The 22,104-nt window shown below is 34.0% G+C and overlaps 1 protein-coding gene across 1 annotated transcript in view; it reads right to left on the reverse strand.

The window, feature by feature from the left end:
* Window positions 1–930: 930 nt before the first annotated feature.
* Window positions 931–22,104, reverse strand: part of LOC149791837 (zinc finger protein 1-like) — a 57,622-nt gene continuing 36,448 nt past the window's right edge. The window contains exons 2-6 of the mRNA XM_089970345.1: window positions 15,534–15,917; window positions 14,076–14,216; window positions 10,607–12,984; window positions 5,779–5,971; window positions 931–3,830 (exon numbers count right to left, since the gene is read on the reverse strand). Of these exons, the coding sequence (XP_089826471.1) occupies window positions 3,604–3,830; window positions 5,779–5,971; window positions 10,607–12,984; window positions 14,076–14,216; window positions 15,534–15,917 (3,323 nt within the window). The 3' untranslated portion in view covers window positions 931–3,603. The remainder of the gene's footprint in view (window positions 3,831–5,778; window positions 5,972–10,606; window positions 12,985–14,075; window positions 14,217–15,533; window positions 15,918–22,104) is intronic.

Consider the following 22,104-nt stretch of genomic DNA (forward strand, 5'->3'; position numbering starts at 1 on the left):
GGAAGCGAATGATAATGGAAGACTGCATTTGCATTAAAATATTGGCACATGTGCAAGTACAGTTAAAATTTCAGTCCTTCATACTTATATTTAATTGGCACATTGAAGTAGAACTTGTACGTGGCACAATGGGAAAAGGCGTTTTGATTTCTTGTTGCTCTTTTCAATACCACAAGGAATTCATTGTCTCATCACTGTATGTAGCCAAAATTCTGTATATAATATTTTTAAAAAAATTAAAATGAATGACTTTTTAATTTATTTTTATTTAACAAAATTCAGTAAACTTTGGTTATCTTTGTAATTAAAGAATTTTTACAGCTATTTTCAATTTGAGCTATTTTGAAATAAACTAGGTATGGATGTGAAAAGGAACAATACTGATACAAAATGTTGACATCAAATTTCAAAAGAACTGTGTGACCCTGTGACTTTTGTGTACTGTCTAATACATGTACATTGGGCAAAACATTATCCAAGTAAACACTGTCACTCTTCTGAAGTGTATCTCACCAATGGAGGCTTTGTTTGATCAGTTCTGCAACTCCTAATGTGGTATTGACAAAAACATACAATTTCATAAATTTTTAAAAATTACAACAAAAGGCTGACTAGATACTAGTGTACTGGAAATCACTCTCTCACACAAAAATTTTTAAAACTTTTACTCTTTATCATATACATGACACACAATAACACTGGAAAGGAAGTTTACTGTCGATCATACTCTCACATTTAAAGGAAATCTTCAAAAGTATGTACATTTCAATACACAAATTATATGTATCTCAATACACAAATTATGTGCATCAACAAGTTTGAGTATTATGTCTCAGGTAATTAATATTATACATGGATATATATATATAAAAGATAAGCACTTAATACAAACAGAATAAATGTGTATTTTTTGCACACGTGTGGAAAAAATGTATACCCTCAATCTTTATGTATGCTATAAATCAAAACTAAACAAAAACACAATTAGATGTTTGCTATTTAGTTTTGGTACAGAGAACTTTGTAAAAAAAATTTTTTTACAGATTTTTGCCAGCTATTTCACTTCAGAATCAACTGATTTTTTATGTTGTTATATTTCTAAATTACAAAAAACTGAAATGAAGAATAGACAACTAATGAATATGATCAAATGACAGCTAGAATTACAAAAGTCTGTTTTTTAAAAATCCAGACTAAGTTTTGAATTCTTTTTCAAACAAAAAAAAAAACAAGATTTCACAAACAGTAATTTTTTCAGGTAAAAAATCTAAAATTTTTGATTTATTTTGAATCAAACTGTACTTTCAACAGTTGTTGAAATTTCAAACCCCTGAAACTGGAGACAAATCTCTGTCCAAACTGTTTAAAAAACAATGCTTATCTTTTATCATGAACACCTTATTTTAAAATCTAAAGTGCTGCATTGATTGGTATAAAATCAATCTGATAATACATGCAATAAGCAAATGTACATGAGTTGCAAATATATACACTTCAACATCAAAAATTCATCATGCTTTTAGAACAGTAAAAACATTTTACCTTCAAATAAAAAATGGAATAACTGGAGAGTAATCGAGCATGGTCCCATCAACAACGAACAAATTCTTGAATCAAAACAAAATGTGTTTTTGAAGAAAAAAATGCTTGAAATAGAATGACTTTTGTTGAAAGAGGTGACTGATGAGGAAATGAGACTATAAGACTTGAGTAATTAAGTTTAAAACAATCTTATTTAAAGGAAAACATATATATATGGTACAAAAAATATTTAACTTATTAATAAACAAAACATCTGTAATGAACCAAGATGTAAAGGCCTTGGATTTATCGACTAGTTTACATCAAGACTAGAAAAAACAATAAAATCTTCTCAGCTTCTAAAATTAACAACTTGATTCACAACTGACAGCTGACACATTTTTCACTGAACGGAGATGGGAGGGGGGAATGTCATTATCATTAATTTATCTTTGAGAAATCCTTATTTTATTCACTATTAAAAAAATTTATTTCTCACTGGCATCTATATTTTGGCCATGATTTTTTTACAGGAATATATAACTGTAGCTATAAGAACAAATTGGACAAAGTTGAATATTTTTATTTGTGTCTATTAAAGTGATAAATAGGTCCAAAAATCTAATCCAAATGTCTACAGTATAGTGTTCAGAGCTGCAATTAAGGATGCCAAAAATGCAGTTTATAAAACTGTTCATATCTAACAAGTCACAAGAACCAGTAAATATTTTGTGAAGCTAAAACTTGCTAATTACTTTATCTGAGCATTTATAAACATTGTATAATTCAACACTTTCAACAATGGAGAAAACATGTCTTGTCTTTACAAACTTTTGATTTTCTTGCTCTAAGCATTATTGCTTTATACACAGTATCAAAACAGTATTATTGACAGCTTAATATAATGTACATGAATCTTGTTCTAAAAAAAAACACAACAACTTCATCTTCACAAAACCCACATATACAGGTATACAGACAGTCACAGAAGATGCTCCAACAATTTTCAGAGACCATAATATTATATTTATTTCAGCTAATCATATAAAAGTTACCAGGTAACAAAGCTCTAAAATTTGCCACTTTGAAACCTGCCCTGATGTAACCCTTCCAATATGTATTGCTAACATTCCAAGGAAACTGTTTCTGAAACCAAGTTTTTGATAAAATCTTCCGATAGTCATTGCAGTTGAGTACTATACAAGACTTGTGGTATTAATTCAGCTCTGAGAGTAAATTTGTGCAAATACCATGATATTAAAAATGCATTAAGTTTAAATTTCTGAATGCTCATAATGAAACCTATATTTATCAGTACAGACACACTGATGACAGCTTCCATGTAGAGAAAACCATACAAGCCACGGCATTTTCCAGATCTGATAACATATAATTAGTACCACGAGTCTTGCATTTCTAACTGTATAACAACAGCTTCTTATTCTGGTTAGAAAACATTAAAGTTATCTCCCTTGTACAGACGGCAGGTAGCTGGAATATCAAAGCAATTAAAAGAGCCCAAGAAAATTTTTCATAAATTTGAAGATATGCAAATATTATTTTGACAAGATTCACCATTCCATGGCTGAGCAAGATTTCAACTATATGATGGATGATGAAAACAGATTAGGCAAATGCTTAAGCATCGACTATCTAAGGTCATTAATATAATAAGACTGATCCAAATGGTTTGAGTGTTGACTGGCCAGCTATTCTTTGATGACCATCCTAATTAATTCTTGCACTGATCATCCAATAGTGTTCATAAGTCACCTGTCCCCAGTGGCTTGTAAATTGCCTGCCCCATCTGGGTTGTAAGTTGCCTGTTCCAAATGGATTGCAAGTTGCCTGTCCCAACTATCCTGTAAGTGGCCTGTAAATTGTCTGTCCCAAAAAGGTTCATAAATTGCCTGTCCTAAAACAGTTCAAAAATTGCTTGTCCCAATGGCAGTAAGTTGGCTGTCCCAAATGGCTTGTAAGGTGTGTCCCAAATGCTTCATGTGCTATCTGACATGGTTCATGTACTGACTATCCCAAATGGTGTAAGAGTTAAAAGAGTTCTAAATCACTGAATTGCAGCACTCATGATGACATCTCTGTATCAGCATCATCTTCTGAAGGTTTCCCTGGCGTACAGTAGTTGTATCGGTGGTTCATATGTTGACTATATGATCCGGAGTGACTGAACCGCTTCCCACACTTTTTACACTGGAAGGGTTTCTCTCCACTATGGAGTCTCTTGTGTTCTGTTAGATGATGCTTGTGTTTGAAAGCTTTAGGACATAGGTCACAAGAAAATGGACGGGCTCCTAAATATAAAGAATAAATATACATCGTATGAATGCTTTTATATAGATATTACATAAGAATATAATTATATATATAATAATGAAATATAAATGTCAACCATTCTAAAATAACACTACAGAAAATATTAAATTCATTTCCGTTGCCAGTTAAGTTTTAATGCTTTTTTCTATGCACTTTTGGCAAAAGTACCATTTAAAAAAAATATAAGTAATCTTACACTACTTGTCTTCAAGTTTACAAGAGAGATTTTTAAAATAACCTGACAGATTGAAAATGACAATACCAGGAATATCGTGAATGGGTATGTAGCAAATTATTTTTAAAATATTTATAAGAATTGAATATGGACCTTGAAATGCTTCCAGTCAATATATCACATCCATGCCAACAAAAATACACCTTTATAAACTATAATGAAATTGAAACCTATCTCCAAAGTCAGTTGTACCCAAAAATTTCACATAAACATGTTGTTGGATAAACTAATTTTACTCAACACATTAACCCCTAGCGATGGCTTAACGGGGCAGGAGGTAGTAGCCTACTGCTGAGCTCTGTAGCATCATGGTCATGCAAGATACACTAAAGTGGGTGGTATTATAGAAAGGTAGACAGATGTAGCTCTACAATGATACCAAATAATCTGGAATTTCTAGCTGCACTACAAAATACAGATTAAAAAACCTCATTTCTACCGAAAATTTGCCCGTGGTCAGAATCCAATTTCGTGTCTGGATTTTAGACTTTTTGGTCTCAGATCTAAGGCAAACCGTTATGAATTGCAGACAGACAGATGAGCCTTTGCAAAAAGTAGGATAAAATGGGCATTTGGAATAAAGATTGGTCTCCATTCAAAAATAATGGCTCCGTTTAGCAAAACAAAATAAATAAAAATCCAACTTTCACCCTTCTGCTCATGTGCAGGTCAAATAGCCAATGAAAAACGATGTTTCTAACACAACTAGGCAATATGTTTTTGAAAGATCACCGCGGATTGGGTGTTTTCGGATCTATTCAGAAATAGCTTTCAAAATGTGTTTCCTACTCTACTTTCAGGCGAAAATGACAAAAAGCTCCATGGGTTAATGTGTTAAAGACTTAAGTTTATTGTTTGACACATTTGTTTTTGTTTACCTATTACTAATGAGTAATGATGCCAACAGGTATCCAGGTCCTCTGGCACCTGCCTGTTGATAATAAACTGGGTAATAAAATGAGCCATTAAGTTGATAATAATAAACTGGGTAATAAAATGAGCCTAAGTTATATGTTTACCATATAAAAGTTTTCAACTAGTGCTTGTAAAGGCAGCACTCACGTTGTTTTCGAGTTGACAATCCTTTTGATTGAGCCACAAGTACATGTACTTTATCAGTCCAAGCCGAGATCTGCCTCTTCCAGTAAATTATTGACCTGAAATCACATTGCTTCTTTTCCCACATGACAACTCCTTGATTGAGCAGCGAGTGTGGTACAGTGGCAAATAACACAGGTGACCGATCATTAGGACTGAAGGGTACCCAGCAGAAATTTTCTAAAATTCTGACAGCTTTACTAACGAGGATTAAGTGGATTCTGAAGTATACCTAACGCTGACTGACTGCTGCATCATGTACAATTGTCAGTGGATTCTGAAGTATACCTAACGCTGACTGACTACTGCATCATGTACAATTGTCAGTGGATTCTGAAGTATACCTAACGCTGACTGACTGCTGCATCATGTACACTTGTCAGTGGATTCTGAAGTATACCGAACGCTGACTGACTGCTGCATCATGTACACTTGTCAGTTATTCTTTATCAAGATCTTGAGGTAAATTAGAGAACTCAATGAACTTCATATTGTTGGAACAGTTACGACAAGGATAGATAACATGCAGTGAATACACACACACACAAAGAGAGAGAGAGAGAGAGAGAGAGAGAGAGAGAGAGACTGCCTACCTGAATGTTCATATTTGTGTCTTGCAAGAGAGCTCTGCTTGCTAAACATTTTATTGCACTGGTCACAAGCATACATTCCTTCGTCTCTGTCAACACGATGACTCTTCCAAGATTTTCGCTTCTTCTTCATTGGCTGATCTTCATCTGTTGATAGGGAATCTTCTAATTCCCTCTGCAGTTCATCAGCTTCCATCTAGAACACAGATAAGAGCAGTCTTGTACTCACATTACTATCTCATGGCATATATAGTGTTACACAAATATGAGTACATTATAAAATGTATGTAACGAGTTGAATTCAATATATACCATGAGCACTTTGCAACAATTAACACTATTTTACTGAATACTTTTGTTATATCACTTTGCTATTAAACTTGAAAATAAAAATAAGAAAAATATTATTCACATAAAATTTTGCACAATATTCCACGTAAAAATGGGCATTTTGAGTTTACTAGTGTGAAAAATACGCAAAAATCTTTTATTGCATGTATAAACATAAACAAATGCTACTAGAAATAGCCAGTTAGTACTGGACAACTCTGAGATACAGTACTCCAAATGGCAGAACATCAGACACGTAATCGAAGGGTCATGATTTCAACAGCCTGCCAGACCTGGGTCAGCTGCCTTGGCATGTTCATCAGAAATGCACTCAGTTCCCATTTCCTTAGCATGATCTAGCCAACACTGTGTCACAAAAGACTTTAAACCCAAGTAAAAAATTGAGCTGGAAAACTAAAGAGCTCAAATTTTTCTGCATTACTCATGATTTAATTAAATTTATTTTTACATGTAAAAATATCTTGATATTTCAACTCCATTTCACAATCAACTGATTCAGGGAAAAAAAAAACCAGGCCTCACTGTCCCACATCAATACATTTGATAGAATACATTATGTTTCACAAGTCCTTCAACTTTATCCCATATTAAAATTATCAACTGCATTTTGGAAAACAAACCAGAGAAAATCAAAAGCATGTACACCCCTATGATTTTTATGGCATATATTCCCCCATCCTCTACACCAAGGATGGCTTTTTTTTTCTCAAGGTTTTTTATTTTAAATCAAATTCTAACAGATTTTTTTAAAATGTGTACTTTTTCTTCTGTAATTTTAAGCACACTTATTCATTTTTGTTTTACTTCAAGTTAATATGTCTAATTTGTTAGCACACTGGACTCGTCACTGAAACCCTACATTAGAATAAAAAGGGCAACTACTATGGCGTGTACTTGGGTGGGGCACTATTTATTACAAGGAAATGTACAAGTGAAACCTGCAACTGTATATCATTTTACGTACCACAAAAAAGGATCCTTAGAAGATTGGCATCTTTTTTAAGGAGATTTAAAATAATTATATCCAAGAGGAACCCTAATGGACTCAATTATATGCACCGACATTGGATAGGGAAACCTATCGTTGGGATTAAAATGTTCAAGCATGAACTGCTGCAATTTCTAATCATGAGGGTGCACTTTTCCTAGTCCACACTGACATTTATTTTTCTCATTTCTCACAAGGCATCTCATTTCTCACAAGGCAATAGTTTGAAAATAGTCGGAATCACAGTTGACATCATTAATATGGATAAATCTTTAGAAACATGTAAAGTATTAACATCGTTACAAAGATTATAACAAGTTTTGTTAACAATCAAAAAATAATCTGAATAAGGGTTACAGTTTATAGGCCTGAAAATTTTGTTCTACTATTACAAAAACTGCCAAGAAATATTGCATACATAAATGACAATGATACCATCCAGTGCAATCTTGTGGAATAGGTATGTCTCACATGGCTCTCTACTGTCAGTACAATGTGCATTCATGTGGATAAGCATGTCTCGGATGGCTTTCTCACACGTACACTGTGCAATCATGTGGAATAGGTATGTCTCGCATGGCTCTCTACTGTCAGTACAATGTGCATTCATGTGGATAAGCATGTCTCGCATGGCTTTCTCACACACATACACTGTGCAATCATGTGGAATAGGTATGTCTCGCATGGCTCTCTACTGTCAGTACAATGCGCAATCATGTGGATAAGCACATCTTGCATGGCTTTCTCAAACAAGTACACTGTGCACTCATGTGGGAAATACATATCACACATGTATAGGAATAAAAGAAATATACTCTTTGAACAAATGTTCTTAATATTAAGTCATTTGCTAAGACAGGTTTTCACTCAACAATTTTCTCATTTACCTAAAATGATTTTTTTTAAACATACGTTATTTTAAATAAGTTCTCTGTACCAAAGAAAAACAAAAAAAGAAGTTTTGGACTGACTGCATGAAAAAATTGAGAGGTTGAAATATGAAAGACAATACAGTCATTAATATCTTCTTATGAACTGATGGTCAACGACTGTTAAACACCAGAATGTGATCATAAAATTTTGAACAACATTGTCACTAATGTCAGAAAACATCTCAGTGTGCTTAACAAAGAAATAAACCAACTGACCTTGTCTGGCTTCCAGTACCCGTCAATATTCCACTGTAGTTGTTTAGTATTATCGATACACGGATTATTTTGCAAGTTAGTAGTATTTCTATGTGATTTATAGAACTGTTAGTGACTGTAAATTACCACTACTACCAAACTATTGTCACGCATGAAAAAACTGATTTTTGCAAACATAACAAAATATAATTAAAAAAATATGTATGCCACACCAATCCGACCAATCACATAGTACATTCCTGATTTCAGTCAAAATATCCGCAAACCATGCTTTTTAATCAATTTTTAAAAATATTTAACAAATAAACTGTTCAAAATTTCCAGCAATGTTAGTAAAAAAAAATTACAATTTCTTTCCTGAAATGAAAAAGCAAAACAGAGCTTGTCTAGTCAACGTCCAAATGCTTTCAGTAACACAGGAAATTCACACCGAGCAACAATAATGATGGAATGAGTGGTGGACACAAAGATGTGGTGACTGGTATACATTATATGAAGGGTATTTTGGAAACTGGAGCACATAATGATGGATGATTCAAACTGTGCTGACAACACCGTAACAAGCACAAGTGCCAAATCTAGGTGTCAACAAATTCAGAAGATGCAAATGTCGAAACATCAACTGCATTGCACATGCAAAGCATCCTGATTGATACTGCATCTGTTTTTGCCCAAGAATTTATTTTAAATTCTAAAAAGACCATTAAAAAAAATTCTGAACTTGTATTAGAATGCTAAAAAATTTTTGTATTACTGATATCAATACCTCTAACTTAGGTTTATTACAAGAATAATAGTAAAACAACTGATTACAAATATCTAACAATTTATGCACAAATTTTAAAAAGAAACTTTAATTTCTGTCAACTTAATGTACAAGTTCTCATCTGATTATAAAGACTATTTCATTCAGATATTGCAATATTGTATTTTTAAATACATTCTTTTTAATACTGTGGCACTTTACTTGAAAATAAATACAGCCTTTGCTTTCTCTAACCACCTGAGTTTTCCTCCCTTATTACACTAAGCATCTCAATCCCTACAATATTTACTATTGTCCAAATACATGTTATATTTTAATTTTGAATGTACTTCAAAATACATTGGTTATTTTTGCTAGACATAATCAAGTCAACAGGGCTCAACTATAAAAAAGTATCTATCAACTACAACAGTATCAACAGTAATATTGTTCAAGACATTAGTAAAAATTATCACCCAATGGGAAACTCTGTCCATCTGGCTGCACAGCAATACTGCAGTAACATAATTTCTTGATAATACAAGACTTTCTTACCAAAACACGAAAATACATTTATGTTCTACTAGATTACAAAATAATCAAACTTGTCTTCAAAATAATGAAAGTTGTCTCCCATGATATGCCATATCTTCATGAGAAGACGTTCTCCATTTGCACACAATTTTGACAATTTTCAATTTAATAAAGTTATTTTGATAAAAATCCCATCCAAAATTTTCAAACATCTTATAAAACTTGCCCCCTGGACTTATTATAAAAATGATAGTGTATTTTCAACAATCTGCAATTAATGCTATTACAATGGTACTTCATCTCAGTACAACAATGTCCCTTGCACATTATCAATGAGGCGATCGGTCCCCTCCCCGATTGGTAATATGGTCTCAGCACAGACAACCTAACTTATAATGTGGTATACTTTTATGATTTCCCTGAACAGAGTTAATCTGAGGAACTACTGACATTAGCTCTGAATGATTTGCCCAACATTATAAAACTGTGTATGCCAACATTTACAACCCCAAGTAAAAGATCCTTTCACAAAGTATTTAGAAAGAAATTCATAAACAGGAGAAATGTCTCATGACATTTATCTTTCCTCGACCAAAAAAGGGGAAAAGTATTTGGCAAAATGTTTCAGTGTTTTACTGTACAAGATATGGAACTTGACTACATGCTGCAGATTCTCCTACAAAGATGGACAGGTCCTAATAGGTAATAATTGTATATTTTGAAAAGTCACAAAAAATTTCAAAATGGCTTTGTTTCTAACAAGTACATTTAATTTCCAAAGAGATGGTATGAAATGAACTAATAAGCACTAGACAGGCATTAAGTAGAGAAAAATTCTTCTCAACAATAACTGGAAGTCAAGAATGAGCTTATAATTCCATTTTTGAGACATTGCATTGACTTTTTACATTCTTTCATTCATTGCAAACGATGCAAAATCATACACAAATGATGATGCACCATTCACTTTGTTTTTTAACGGTTCAAAATCAAAGGGGCTGGGGTGTGACTTTTCAAAAACAAGGTGTTAATAAAAAGTAAGTAAAAAACCAGCCTGATACGAACATAGTAAGCTACCTGTCTCCACGACTTTTTCCGAATACGTTTCGGTTTCGTGGAGAGACTTGATGCTTGGTCTGCTGCTTCTGCAAGAGTTGCCAGGTTATGAATATCTTCTACAACACTTGATCTGAAAGTCACTTTTTTAGCAGGAGTGGACGTCATCATCTGGGAGTCATGTGAGGACAGGTTGGTGTCTCTGGATGTATCATCATAATCATCGTCATCATCATCAGTATCATCATCGGCATCATTATGGTCATCATCGTTATCCTTTTTTTCATCTATCATCAATTTGCCTGAGTTGACATCTTCTGACTTGCTTGGTGTGCCTTCCTTTTCTGATGGTTTTGCATTTTTTAAAAAGTTCTGCTTCAAAGTATTGGAATCGAAAGCTGCTTTATCAAGACCATTCAGATAGATTTGCATGGGCAAAGTTGAAGTTGTATACTGTGGAATTCCATGGTTTTGAAACATCTGGCTGAAAGTGGCCGGCAGAGTGCTTCCATTTGGTGCCAAATGTTTGCTGTAATATGTGTGCTGCATGTATTTAAAGATTGCCGAGTCTCTGACACTTGCTTGTGCTCGACTTTTTTCTTGTTCTGATGATACTGGTTTCTCCAATGAAGATTTCTTTACACTCAGATTCAGCACTTGATCATCAAATGAGCGGTCAGGGGTGGACAGTCGAGATATGTTCCCTCCATGTGCCTCGGGTGGAGTTTTTCGAACTGACAAGTCTAATGGTTGTTCAGTTGGCAATCTGTATCCTACAGATGATGGACGATGATCTGCAGCTGTGGCAGGGGGGATTGGAGAACAATGATTGCTGACTCTTTGTGGAAATGGTTTTGGAACATTAGGAATGTAAACAGAGGTTGGAGAAACAGTCTCCCCATTTTCCTTGTCATTTGTTGACGGACAATGCGGAATGTGGCGGCCCAGTTTTCTGTCTCTTGCTCTCATGTTCTGGAACCAAACCTGAACAACTCTCTTTGGGAAACCAATTTTGTTGCCAATTCTTATTAATTCAAATTTGCGTGGTCTTGGATTGACTCTGTACAGGCTTTTAAGAACATGGAGCTGCTCTTCAGTGAAAAGAGAGCGCATGCGAAACTTTTTACTTTCTGCCACTCCATCAATTTCCTTCTCATCTCCTTCTTCTTCATCTGATGTTGTGCCAACACTTCCATTGGCCTCTACATGACTGACATCAGATGCAGAACTACTTGGGGACTGCCGTGCAGAATTTTCCATTTGTGCCATTCTAGTTACGACATCTTTGTTGTTCTTACAGATGTATCGCTCATGCTGATGTTGCTCCACTGGACTGTTAAAATTATCACCACAAAAACGACATGGTAGCTGACCTTCATTAGTGTTCTTTTTGTCCAATTCCTCTTTGATTTCCGATTTCACTTCAGTGGCATCATCATCCATGTTTGCTTTTGTGCTGGGTACATTAAGGATAACTTCCTCCTTCTCCTTTTTGACATCTGGCAGAATCTGGGGACTACTGTACTGATGAGCAGGAAGAATTAATTTCGTGTTGGAATTGACATCAGGAGAAATTTGTGTGACACCACTTGGTGAAATTTTACCCTCTATTTTTTTCTGTACTTCTATCTGCTGGTCAATTTTGTTGTCAACAATCGAGGGTTGCTGTGTCATCATTTTTTGGTTGACGGAGTATACGGCATATGGAATGATCCCAGGACCTTCGTAAATCGGTGGTGAATAGTAGGCTGGAATGCCTGGTGTTTGGGCATGGAAATGAAGAAGCTGATGATGCTGAGAGTGAGGTGGTGATTGCAAAGATGTGCTTAGTTTTGGGTATGGAATTTTACTTGGCGTGTATGAGAATTTATTGGCATAACTATCACTCATGTTTACATCCATCCTTCTGGATTTATTTGCCATGACAACCCAGCATTTTTTGGATGTCATGTGACTGCTGTAGGAGCCAGAATGAGAAAATCGTTTATGGCAGTTGGGACACTCAAAAGGTTTCTCACCACTGTGTATCCGGACATGTTCTTTTAGATGATGTTTAAATTTAAATGCTTTTCCACATTCGGGACACTTAAATTTTCGCAAGTCATTGCTTTCGTCATGGCTGATCATGTGACGCTGAAGACGGTAAACATTGGCAAAAGTCTTGTTGCAGACTGTGCAGATCTGAGATGTTGAGGAATGTAAAGCTAAATGTTTATCCAGCTGAGATTTCTGGTGGAATGTTTCTTCACATTTGGGACACATGAATTTCAGAGGCTTGTCTGCATGCATCTCGCGCATGTGGTCTCTGAGTATATTGGCACGTGAAAATGACTGGGCACAGTGGATGCATTTCAGAATAATTTCCTCATCTATAATTGAGTTCTGGTCTGAAATCAGAAAACACAATTCTTACATGCAGAAAAGGCTGATACTTTGTAACCAATTAAACAAAGGGGATGGCATTTTCCTTGGCAAAACAATCCCAGACCACTAAAATTCTTCACTGAGCAAGTGAAATTTGATTTAAGAAACCCCATTTTTACATTTACAAAAAAAAATACCATGAACAATTTTTTTTTATTTTGCAATCCTTCATCATTCTTTCTGGGCTAGTAGGTCAAAAATGTAATCAATGCCCACCAAATAGATATCTGCTCTGAATAGGAAATAAGCTCTGAGACGACAGTAAAAACTACGTCTTTTTTTGGTACTACAAACGAAGCTGCAGAAGGCACCATTAAATACAACTAAATTAACATGTCTTAATCCTTAATCGATTTCTGTTATGAACAAAATTCTATGTACACATGTTTGGTCAGGTTTCTTTAAATCCAATACAAACTATTCAAAACATTTCCTAGAGCCTGCTTTCAAGGAGAAAATGGCCTAGATTTTAACAAGTTTCATCAAATCATTCTGAAATAGGGTAAAGTTTATACGAAAGTGACACTTTAAAAGAATTAAAAAGCACCAATATTTCTTAATTCTCTGATAATTCGCAACAGAAAAATTGTCACTCCATGGGCCTGTTTAACAACAATAATTTAATTTAGTCCTTCGAGTCTATTCTGCAGAAGAAAGGGGGTGGGATTCGTCTCCATTTGAAATAAAGGAAAAATTGTCATTAAATGAAGATACTTCTTGGAAATATGATGCACAATTTTCATGCTTTCAGTTTATTTTCAACACAATGTATACAAAATTAGACTAAACTCTACAATCTCACATCCTGAAACAAACCCTGCTTTCTGAGCAAGACTTACGGTTTTTCACTGTGATCAAGATTTTACAATAAACTTCAATTTGCAATTTAGATGGCTTTTGTGACTGCCACAAACTCTGATTTTAGGGTTCATCATTAACCTTCTCCTTTCCAATATCCATGTATTTAAGTACCCCCAAAAATGTTCTTTCTTTTATAACCACAAAAAAAAAAGGCCCATGCCAGCAGTAAACAACATTCCTTGCCATAAATTACCGTTCTCATGATCCTTGTCATCCCCATCACTGACAGGCTCAGGAAAAATGACAGCTGTGTCTCTGCGGCTGAGATATTCCTGTATTTTGTCCTCATCCAAGCTACTGTTTTTCTTACCGTCTGTTGAAGATTTGGGTGAGTCTAAAATAATTAAAATTGCTCTATGACTTTCATTTAGAGTAAATACTGATCGACAATTTTTTATACTGTTTCAAACAAAGAAACAACGTTCAAAGTTCTAAATCAACAGATCAAATGCACAAACCTTGTCTTGGGGACTTTCCAGTAAAACATACCTGGGACTCCAGGAAGACATTTTAAACATGGAGTCTTCCACAGATACAATATAGAATTTTTTTAAAAATTTCATATGAACTCTGAATAGTCAGAGTATCCTGGTGTACCTTGATTTTAAATGCCTTCCTGGGTACAATTTAAGTTGAAATAGATAGCATTAATAAGCTTGATGGATTTTTGTGTAATGCTGGACAACAGGATGAATGAAAGGAAATACTTTTTTTTCCCTCACACAGTTGTATTATCTGGAGGGGGGGAAAATCATCAACTTCTATTTTGTTTCGTAAGCTAAAGATGCCGACTACAGTGGGTCACCAGGTCAGTTAACTAGAAGGCTTATTCACCATTTTCAAATTTGATTATGAAAGAACGATAGTTTCAGACTTTTACTCTGAAATATATATATATATATATATATATATATATATATAGAGAGAGAGAGAGAGAGAGAGAGAATTTAATAGCACATCAACACATTAAAAGTTCCAGAGTGCCAAAATAATTGATGTAAAGTGTCTTGCCCAGAAACAAGCCACAGCTTCTCACCAGGACTGATCTGGGTGGGATTCAAACATCACATTAGCCAGCAAGGTACCGTAACTCCCTACAAGTGACTTTCATTGAGACTAAATGTATTTAAACATTCAGTTAATTCACATTAGTTGAAGAGCATAGACCCCTCTTGTCAAATTGATAAAGAAGTGGGTATGTTGTGAGCCAATTTTATGAGTACAGCACAATTATTGGGCATCAGAAAACTTGCATTATCGATTTATGGCACGATAAATCACTAGAGATCTTGAAGGTGTTATATATTTTTCATTTGCTTCATCATTTTCTTTCACAGATCTCTTATTATAATTATTAATATTTTAAAACTTTCTACTATTTTCATCTTAAATTGAGACAGAATAAAACCATGTAATTTTACATGCAATCTTTCCCAGAGTTCATAGTTTTAAGAAAAGGGATCTCATTCTGATGATGCCACAAATGAATAATTATATCAAGTTGAGCAGTAAGCACTGATTTAACAAAAGAAATATTTTAAATCATACATAACGCATACAGTGAAGACCCGGATCTACACATACATTATGTTAAGGCAGATTAGTCCTGCTCAAAACAAATTACATTTTAAATAAAATAGTCAGTTCTTACCAATGTCCACTGGTTTTTCCTCTGATTGAGCTGATCTGGTGATGGAAGGTTCCGATGACAAGGACTTTTCGTCCTTTTCTTCTGCTTTACTATTATCACAGTCTGAGCTGACCTGACTGGTGGGCATCTGGGTTGTTTCCATGGAGTTGCAATTGCAACCTGTGTTACTATGGTTACTGGAGATGTTCTCTTTTTCCTCATCTTCTGAATGAACATTGTTCTCTTTGTTACAGGACTCGCCGTCATGGAAGCCATTTATTTTTTCAGTTTGTTTGGTTTCATTTTCAGTCACTTTTGGTGAAGAAGGGTCAAGGTCATGGTCAAGTTTTTCAGTCTGTTTGGTATCTTTTAAGTCTGATGGTTCCGGATCTTCACCATCCTCAACTGTAAAACAAACAAGTTTGGTTTATTAATGAAAACAAACTTTTATCAGCATCCGGCAATATTTTGTCAATACACTCTCTTTACAGATGTTAAAATGTTCATACAATTATTGTGTGTATGTTAATATCAATACTATTGTGTTCCCTCATAATAGTGCACCTTATTATAGCACATCCCTTATGTAATACAGGCATGGTCATAGATCCAATTTTCTGCTGATTTAGTTTTGTTCATGAACCTTTATCAGTGCAAAGACCGGACACTTTTGTGACAACCTTGATTTTGCCACAAAAAGGAAACGTGTGTTTTCTTTTGCACTGTTTTTAAAAGTAGGGTAGGTAGGTAGTTTTGTTTAAAGATTATTTTGTTAAAACATTAAATATAGTATAATCATTAGTGTGTGTGTGTGTATATATATATATATATATATATATATATATATATATATATATATATATATATATATATATATATATATAATGTACTATGCACATCAAGTACTGGGCTAAACCAACTAGACAAAAAAATCAATTTAAATCAAGTTTGGGAATTTTTTTATATAATTTTTTTTTTTTATCTGGGGGTGGGGGTCGGCACCAAATAACAGGGACGATCAGCCAACCTGAAACATTTTTTTAGGCCTTAACACACTGTAGTGAAGGACTACTCTACTATTAAATGTAACAATAAACCAATATCATCAACTGGATTAAAATCAAAATCTCCAAGATAATGTTGCTCTGAGAGACACCAATAAAATGTCATAATGTTGCTCTGACAGACACCAACATAAGATCATAATGTTGCTCTGACAGACACCAATAAAAGATCATAATATTTCTCCAAAACACATCAATTACGGTAATAATGTTGTTCAGACATACCCCAATAAACATTCAAATTTTTGGGTAAACAAAATAACTGCAGGTCCACCTTTTTATCAGCCAATGAGATCAAGTACTGCAATTTATGCTTGGCAGTAAATAATGTCTTGCAAATGTTCTTCATTTTAGAAAATTTGAAACCTGTGATTTGATTGGTGAATGACAAGGACTACAGAACATGACCTCATAGCAATGTCACTTAGATCAACTTATTACAGGCAGATCTCAATATGAATCTGTTAATAATATCATAAATATTATTAATATTATAAAAAATGTAACCATTTCCATTCCTGAACACTTGCTAAGTAAAACAAATGGTCGTGCAGATAATTATCATAAATTCAAAAAGAAATAGTACAAATATCCAGGGAAGCAACAGAGCTAGAAATATTCACTCATCCATGGGTATAGTTGCTGGGTCAGTAAAGCTGGTTCTCATTTGCCTCGACAGACCTCAGAAAAATCGAAGCAGGAAAGTCATGAATTTTATACAGTTTCTGGCAAATTTTCATTCCTGGGATTGAATACTCTTGCATACAAGTAATATCCAACTGCAAACTGCATAGACCCAGATCTGTCATCACACACAAGTGTGAATTTTCTGGCAGTTCTGGGTATATACAGTTTGTCAGGAGTAATCAATGGATTAAACAACACAGACACTGACCTGAAGGTGCATTACATGACAACAGATCATGGTCTATGTTCCTTGCAGGTGGACCTAAGTTACAAGCAAGTATAGTAGTCTAATTTAAGTACCATATATACCTGCCTATAAGTGGAGTCAAAATGTAAACAACAAAGACCCTGATCTGCTGTAGCATTATGCATATGCATATCAGGGTTTCTTCTACTGATTACTCCTAATAAACTGCACAAAACTTAATCTGCAAATGCATTATCTGACAGCAGATCTGGGTCAGTACTGTTTGCAGTTAGACTCACAAGTGCATATATATGGTTTATTTCCAGCTCCAATATATTATTTTCACACATTTTAGAGTTTCTTCTTAGGTCTTGCATTAAACACAGCCACACATTTGCAGAATATTTACATTCTAAGGTTATGTAATTGTAGATTGACACAAAATGTTGCTAGTAAATTTGCAATCCTGGGGCCTGATAATGCTTATTTATCCAAATCAACACTTATAAACAAGATCTGTATTTACTAATCATTAAGCTTATTATTGGCCAGAGAGAAATACCTTGAAATTGTCACCTCTGCCATGACATGCTTAATATCTACAACTAGATGTGAAAACCGTCTCAGGGGCAACAGTTTTTAAATTTAAAATTTTCCCAATCACACTAGCCAAATAGCAAATATAGTTTCAGGTGTCACATGTCAGCATTTATGGGAAGGACTCAAATCCTGGAGGACAAATAAATTTCTCCTTTCTACTAAAAATTGTTATAGACAGTAAGTATAACTTATATATAGATAGTAACTATATATATAAAGAAAGGGGAGAGAGAGCACGTCTCTCACACACATGCATGTACATACACAAAAGGACATCTCCATATAAAAGAAACCCCCAGAAGGAGAAACTGAATGAATCCAAAGCTTAACTTTACATACTTGTTGAACAACCACAATGTCCACAGAATACAAAGTTTTAAGGAACCATAATTGCTGTCCTATACTGACAAGAGTCACTGTAAAATGCAAAGAAAGGAAACTGTCCATAAAGCATAACTGCACACAAAAGAATAAACCACTTTGGCACTGAGCCAAATTAAATGCACCTGTTGCAGAAAATGCCAAAATTAAACAAGGTTTGAGACCATCAAAACCAAATATTTCTAAGTGGCAAAACTCAAATCATCATCAAATGAAAGAATTTTTAGTGAAAAATTCATGGTTGGAATAGTACATTAATTCAAACACACTGACGCATCAATGCTATCATCTCAATTTGACTTAGACATTTTGGAAGCATCTATTAACCACCCTTTCCTCAAATTCCAGAGGTTTTGTTTTGAACAACTGAAAATGGGGTCTTGACTCAAAGCTTTGGAGCTAAAAAAAATATTATCACTTTGGAATACATTTTTCAGGAATAAAGTGATGAACTATTAAATTCTGCATGATTCTGAAATATAATGAGACTGGAACTAATGTATTAAGACCAATAAAGCCCATTTCAGCCTCAAGAATCCTTTTGAAATTCACAAAAATCATATTGAACTGTTTTTCGAATGCTTGGCATCTGTACATTTTGAGTTATTAATTCACAACTTTAACAATTCTGCAAACTACTGTCCAATTAAAATTTCAGAAACATAATTCAAGTGTTTTCTCTAATACCTCCATGGAAATACAAAAGCTTTTTTTTTTAATATTTATTTTCAAAAAAAAGGGTCTCATGCTTCTAAATCTTTCCATAAATCAGTCTGATTTTTTTTGGTTCTTGATTTTATTTTTTCAAAATGCTAATTGTTTTGGGAAGATAATTGTTTGAGGACTCAAAAAACTTATATTTATAGGTTTTATATTATAGCACTTGTTCCTTAATTTCAACATCTCTTTCGCTGCAAACAAACTGCCTTGTACTGGATGGTACCAAAATAAATTACAAATATTAATCCCATTTAAACAATGTCAAAAGTTTACATGATAAATATATTTCGATAAGTACAGAAGTATTCACTAACCCAAAAATATACAATTAATTATCCCTAAATCAGGTGCCCTCAAATTATGTTTCAAAAATACTTTTCACTAAAAAAAATACAAATATACCTACATATAAACAATAACTTTCCTTAAATTTATAATAATAAATCCATAACAAAGGTTGAAAAAAGAAAGAAAAAATCTTTTATGTGTATGTTTATAGTTTTGAGAAATACAAAAATTTAATACATACATAAGGAAAATATTGTATCACCCAAAGCAAACAGCATATCCTGGGCCCCACTCAGTGAAGTTCCTCTAACTGCTAAATTCCACATCCTCATGTTTCTATCTGCGGTGTACACAAATTCAGCCACCCCAGAGAATGGCACAATCTTGTATGCTAGATCAGCACTATTATAGGAGTACCCTAACCAACAAGCTCCTGTATTTGATCCCCACAGCTATTACTGTAACCTCATCCTACACCTGTCCTCAAGCTAAGGTGAGAGACAGAGGTCTATCAATGATTTACATCACCTGCCCATACCTTAATATGAGCAACCTACCTGCTCCACCCAACTACCTGGGATGTAACCACCCTCAGCCAATGGCAGTGGAGATTATCATCTTACCTGCTCCAGCCACCAATCACAAGTTCCTCAGCTCCACCTGATTTGTAACACATCCATGTCATTTATTCCACTACCTGAATCTCATAGGTTATTATCACCCTGTCAGCCACTTCACAAAGCCGTATGATTCATGACCAGCCATCTATGGACCAATATTCCACACTGTCATACCAAGGCAAAGCTTCATTGTAATTTCCCTGCACTATTCTACCCAGACTACAAATATTGATCTTGCTGATACCAACAAAAGGTGGAGCTAACACTGCCTCCACAATAACAACTTGGTTTTAGCAAGCAAGCATTACTGGCAATCGATCTCTATGCAATTTGGAGATTTCACCTCAGAATGTTGAGCAAAGCATACGAGCAAAATGATTTCTCTCCATTAGAGTTACTGATCATTTGCATTGAATAAATCATCAGCATAGTGCAAATTCTTCTATCTGTAAGGCGATCTGGATATTCTGGCATCGACAGAATGGTTCCTTAGTGAAGATTCAATCCTTTCAGAATAAAATGCTTTTTAAGATTAATATTGATTTTCCCTTCAAGCAAAATGTCTTAAGGAAATGCACAAATTCTTCATTAATTAATCCTTTGTTCAAGTCCAAGAGTGCTGTTAGGATCTTTGTTACTCCGGACTTGCTAAATCTAAAATGGTTTAATTAAGTTGGCAATATTTCTCTGCTATATAATAAAAAGAAATTTCACACTTCATAATTTCTTACTTAATTCTACATGTGCCTAAAATTACCCTCTAATCTGTGAAACAAAAACATCCAAGTTTTAAATCTTAAGACTTGCATCAAAAATAGTAACATTGGTTCAATCTGACAAAAAATATACAATGTATTCCTCAACTTTACCAATTATAAAATAAACTATGAAACTTTGATGAAAATAAAAACCATTCAGAAGAAAAAGATTCCTCTTTTTTATTTAAAAAATCATCTTTGCATGATCCAAATCAACAAATCTGCAATAAACCAAACTATGAACATCCTGCATAAACCAGTCCAGGTCAACTGCTGTTTCAAGTATCTAGGCAAGACAGTTTATTGCAAAAGACCCATGCTAAAGCTGATGAATGCTATTGTGTCTACTCACTGCTTGCATACATACATAGTCTGAGTATTTTATGCCAATAATTGTGAATCTGTTAAAAAAAAAAAAAATTTAAAAAATGTGTATACTGAAAATTTCATCAACAATGTCTGAAAAAAAGTCCTAAAAATAAAGAAACTTCTTCACACATTTTAGAGTGAAAGTATTGGTCGGCATATTAGGGTCTGACCGATCTGTGGCAATATATTTACTGTTCTGGCATGGTATAACCTTCTGTCTCAATGTACCATCAAATAGCAATCAATGCAGATCATTTTTATATTTGGAAATCTATGCAAACCTGTTTTATGAAAATCCTGAAGTTTAACTGTCTCTACTCATTTCTTATTGATGTGATTATTGAAGCCCTAATGACATATTTATATTCTGATTTTTTTATATATTTTTTTTGCTCATTTAAAGTCGCAAATACAATTCATATTTGTGTAGTGTTTAATCTTGGGGTTTAATCTTTCGAGTTACATATATTTAACCAGGACAGACTTCTTACCACATTTAACTACTTACTGTAAATTTATTTAAACATTTGTTTAAGGCCAACTTTTTCAACAAGAGACTTGTCACTCAATTTTGGTCAAACACTTGGGTGCTAATAATGATGCTACCTAATTTAGAAACAGCAAAATTAAAATGGTACACGTGTGTACTTTTTCAATTCAAGCTCATCTTAATGTAGAAAGTCAAACAAGGTTTCAAGCCCCATAACGTGTGCACAAGCATCAGTATATAAACACTGATAAAATATACTGTATTAAAAACGCATGATATATATATATATATATATATATATATATATATATATATATATATGCATGAAAAAAAGCAGGAGGTATTTATATTACTTAGGAGTGTTTGACCGTCTTACAATTTCATCCATCTGCGACAAACATGAAATGAAGAAATGCTAGGTGCCTCCC

Source organism: Sinohyriopsis cumingii, chromosome 9 (genome assembly GCF_028554795.1).
Source record: "Sinohyriopsis cumingii isolate HCF-2022 chromosome 9, ASM2855479v2, whole genome shotgun sequence".
Lineage (NCBI taxonomy): Eukaryota > Metazoa > Mollusca > Bivalvia > Unionida > Unionidae > Sinohyriopsis > Sinohyriopsis cumingii.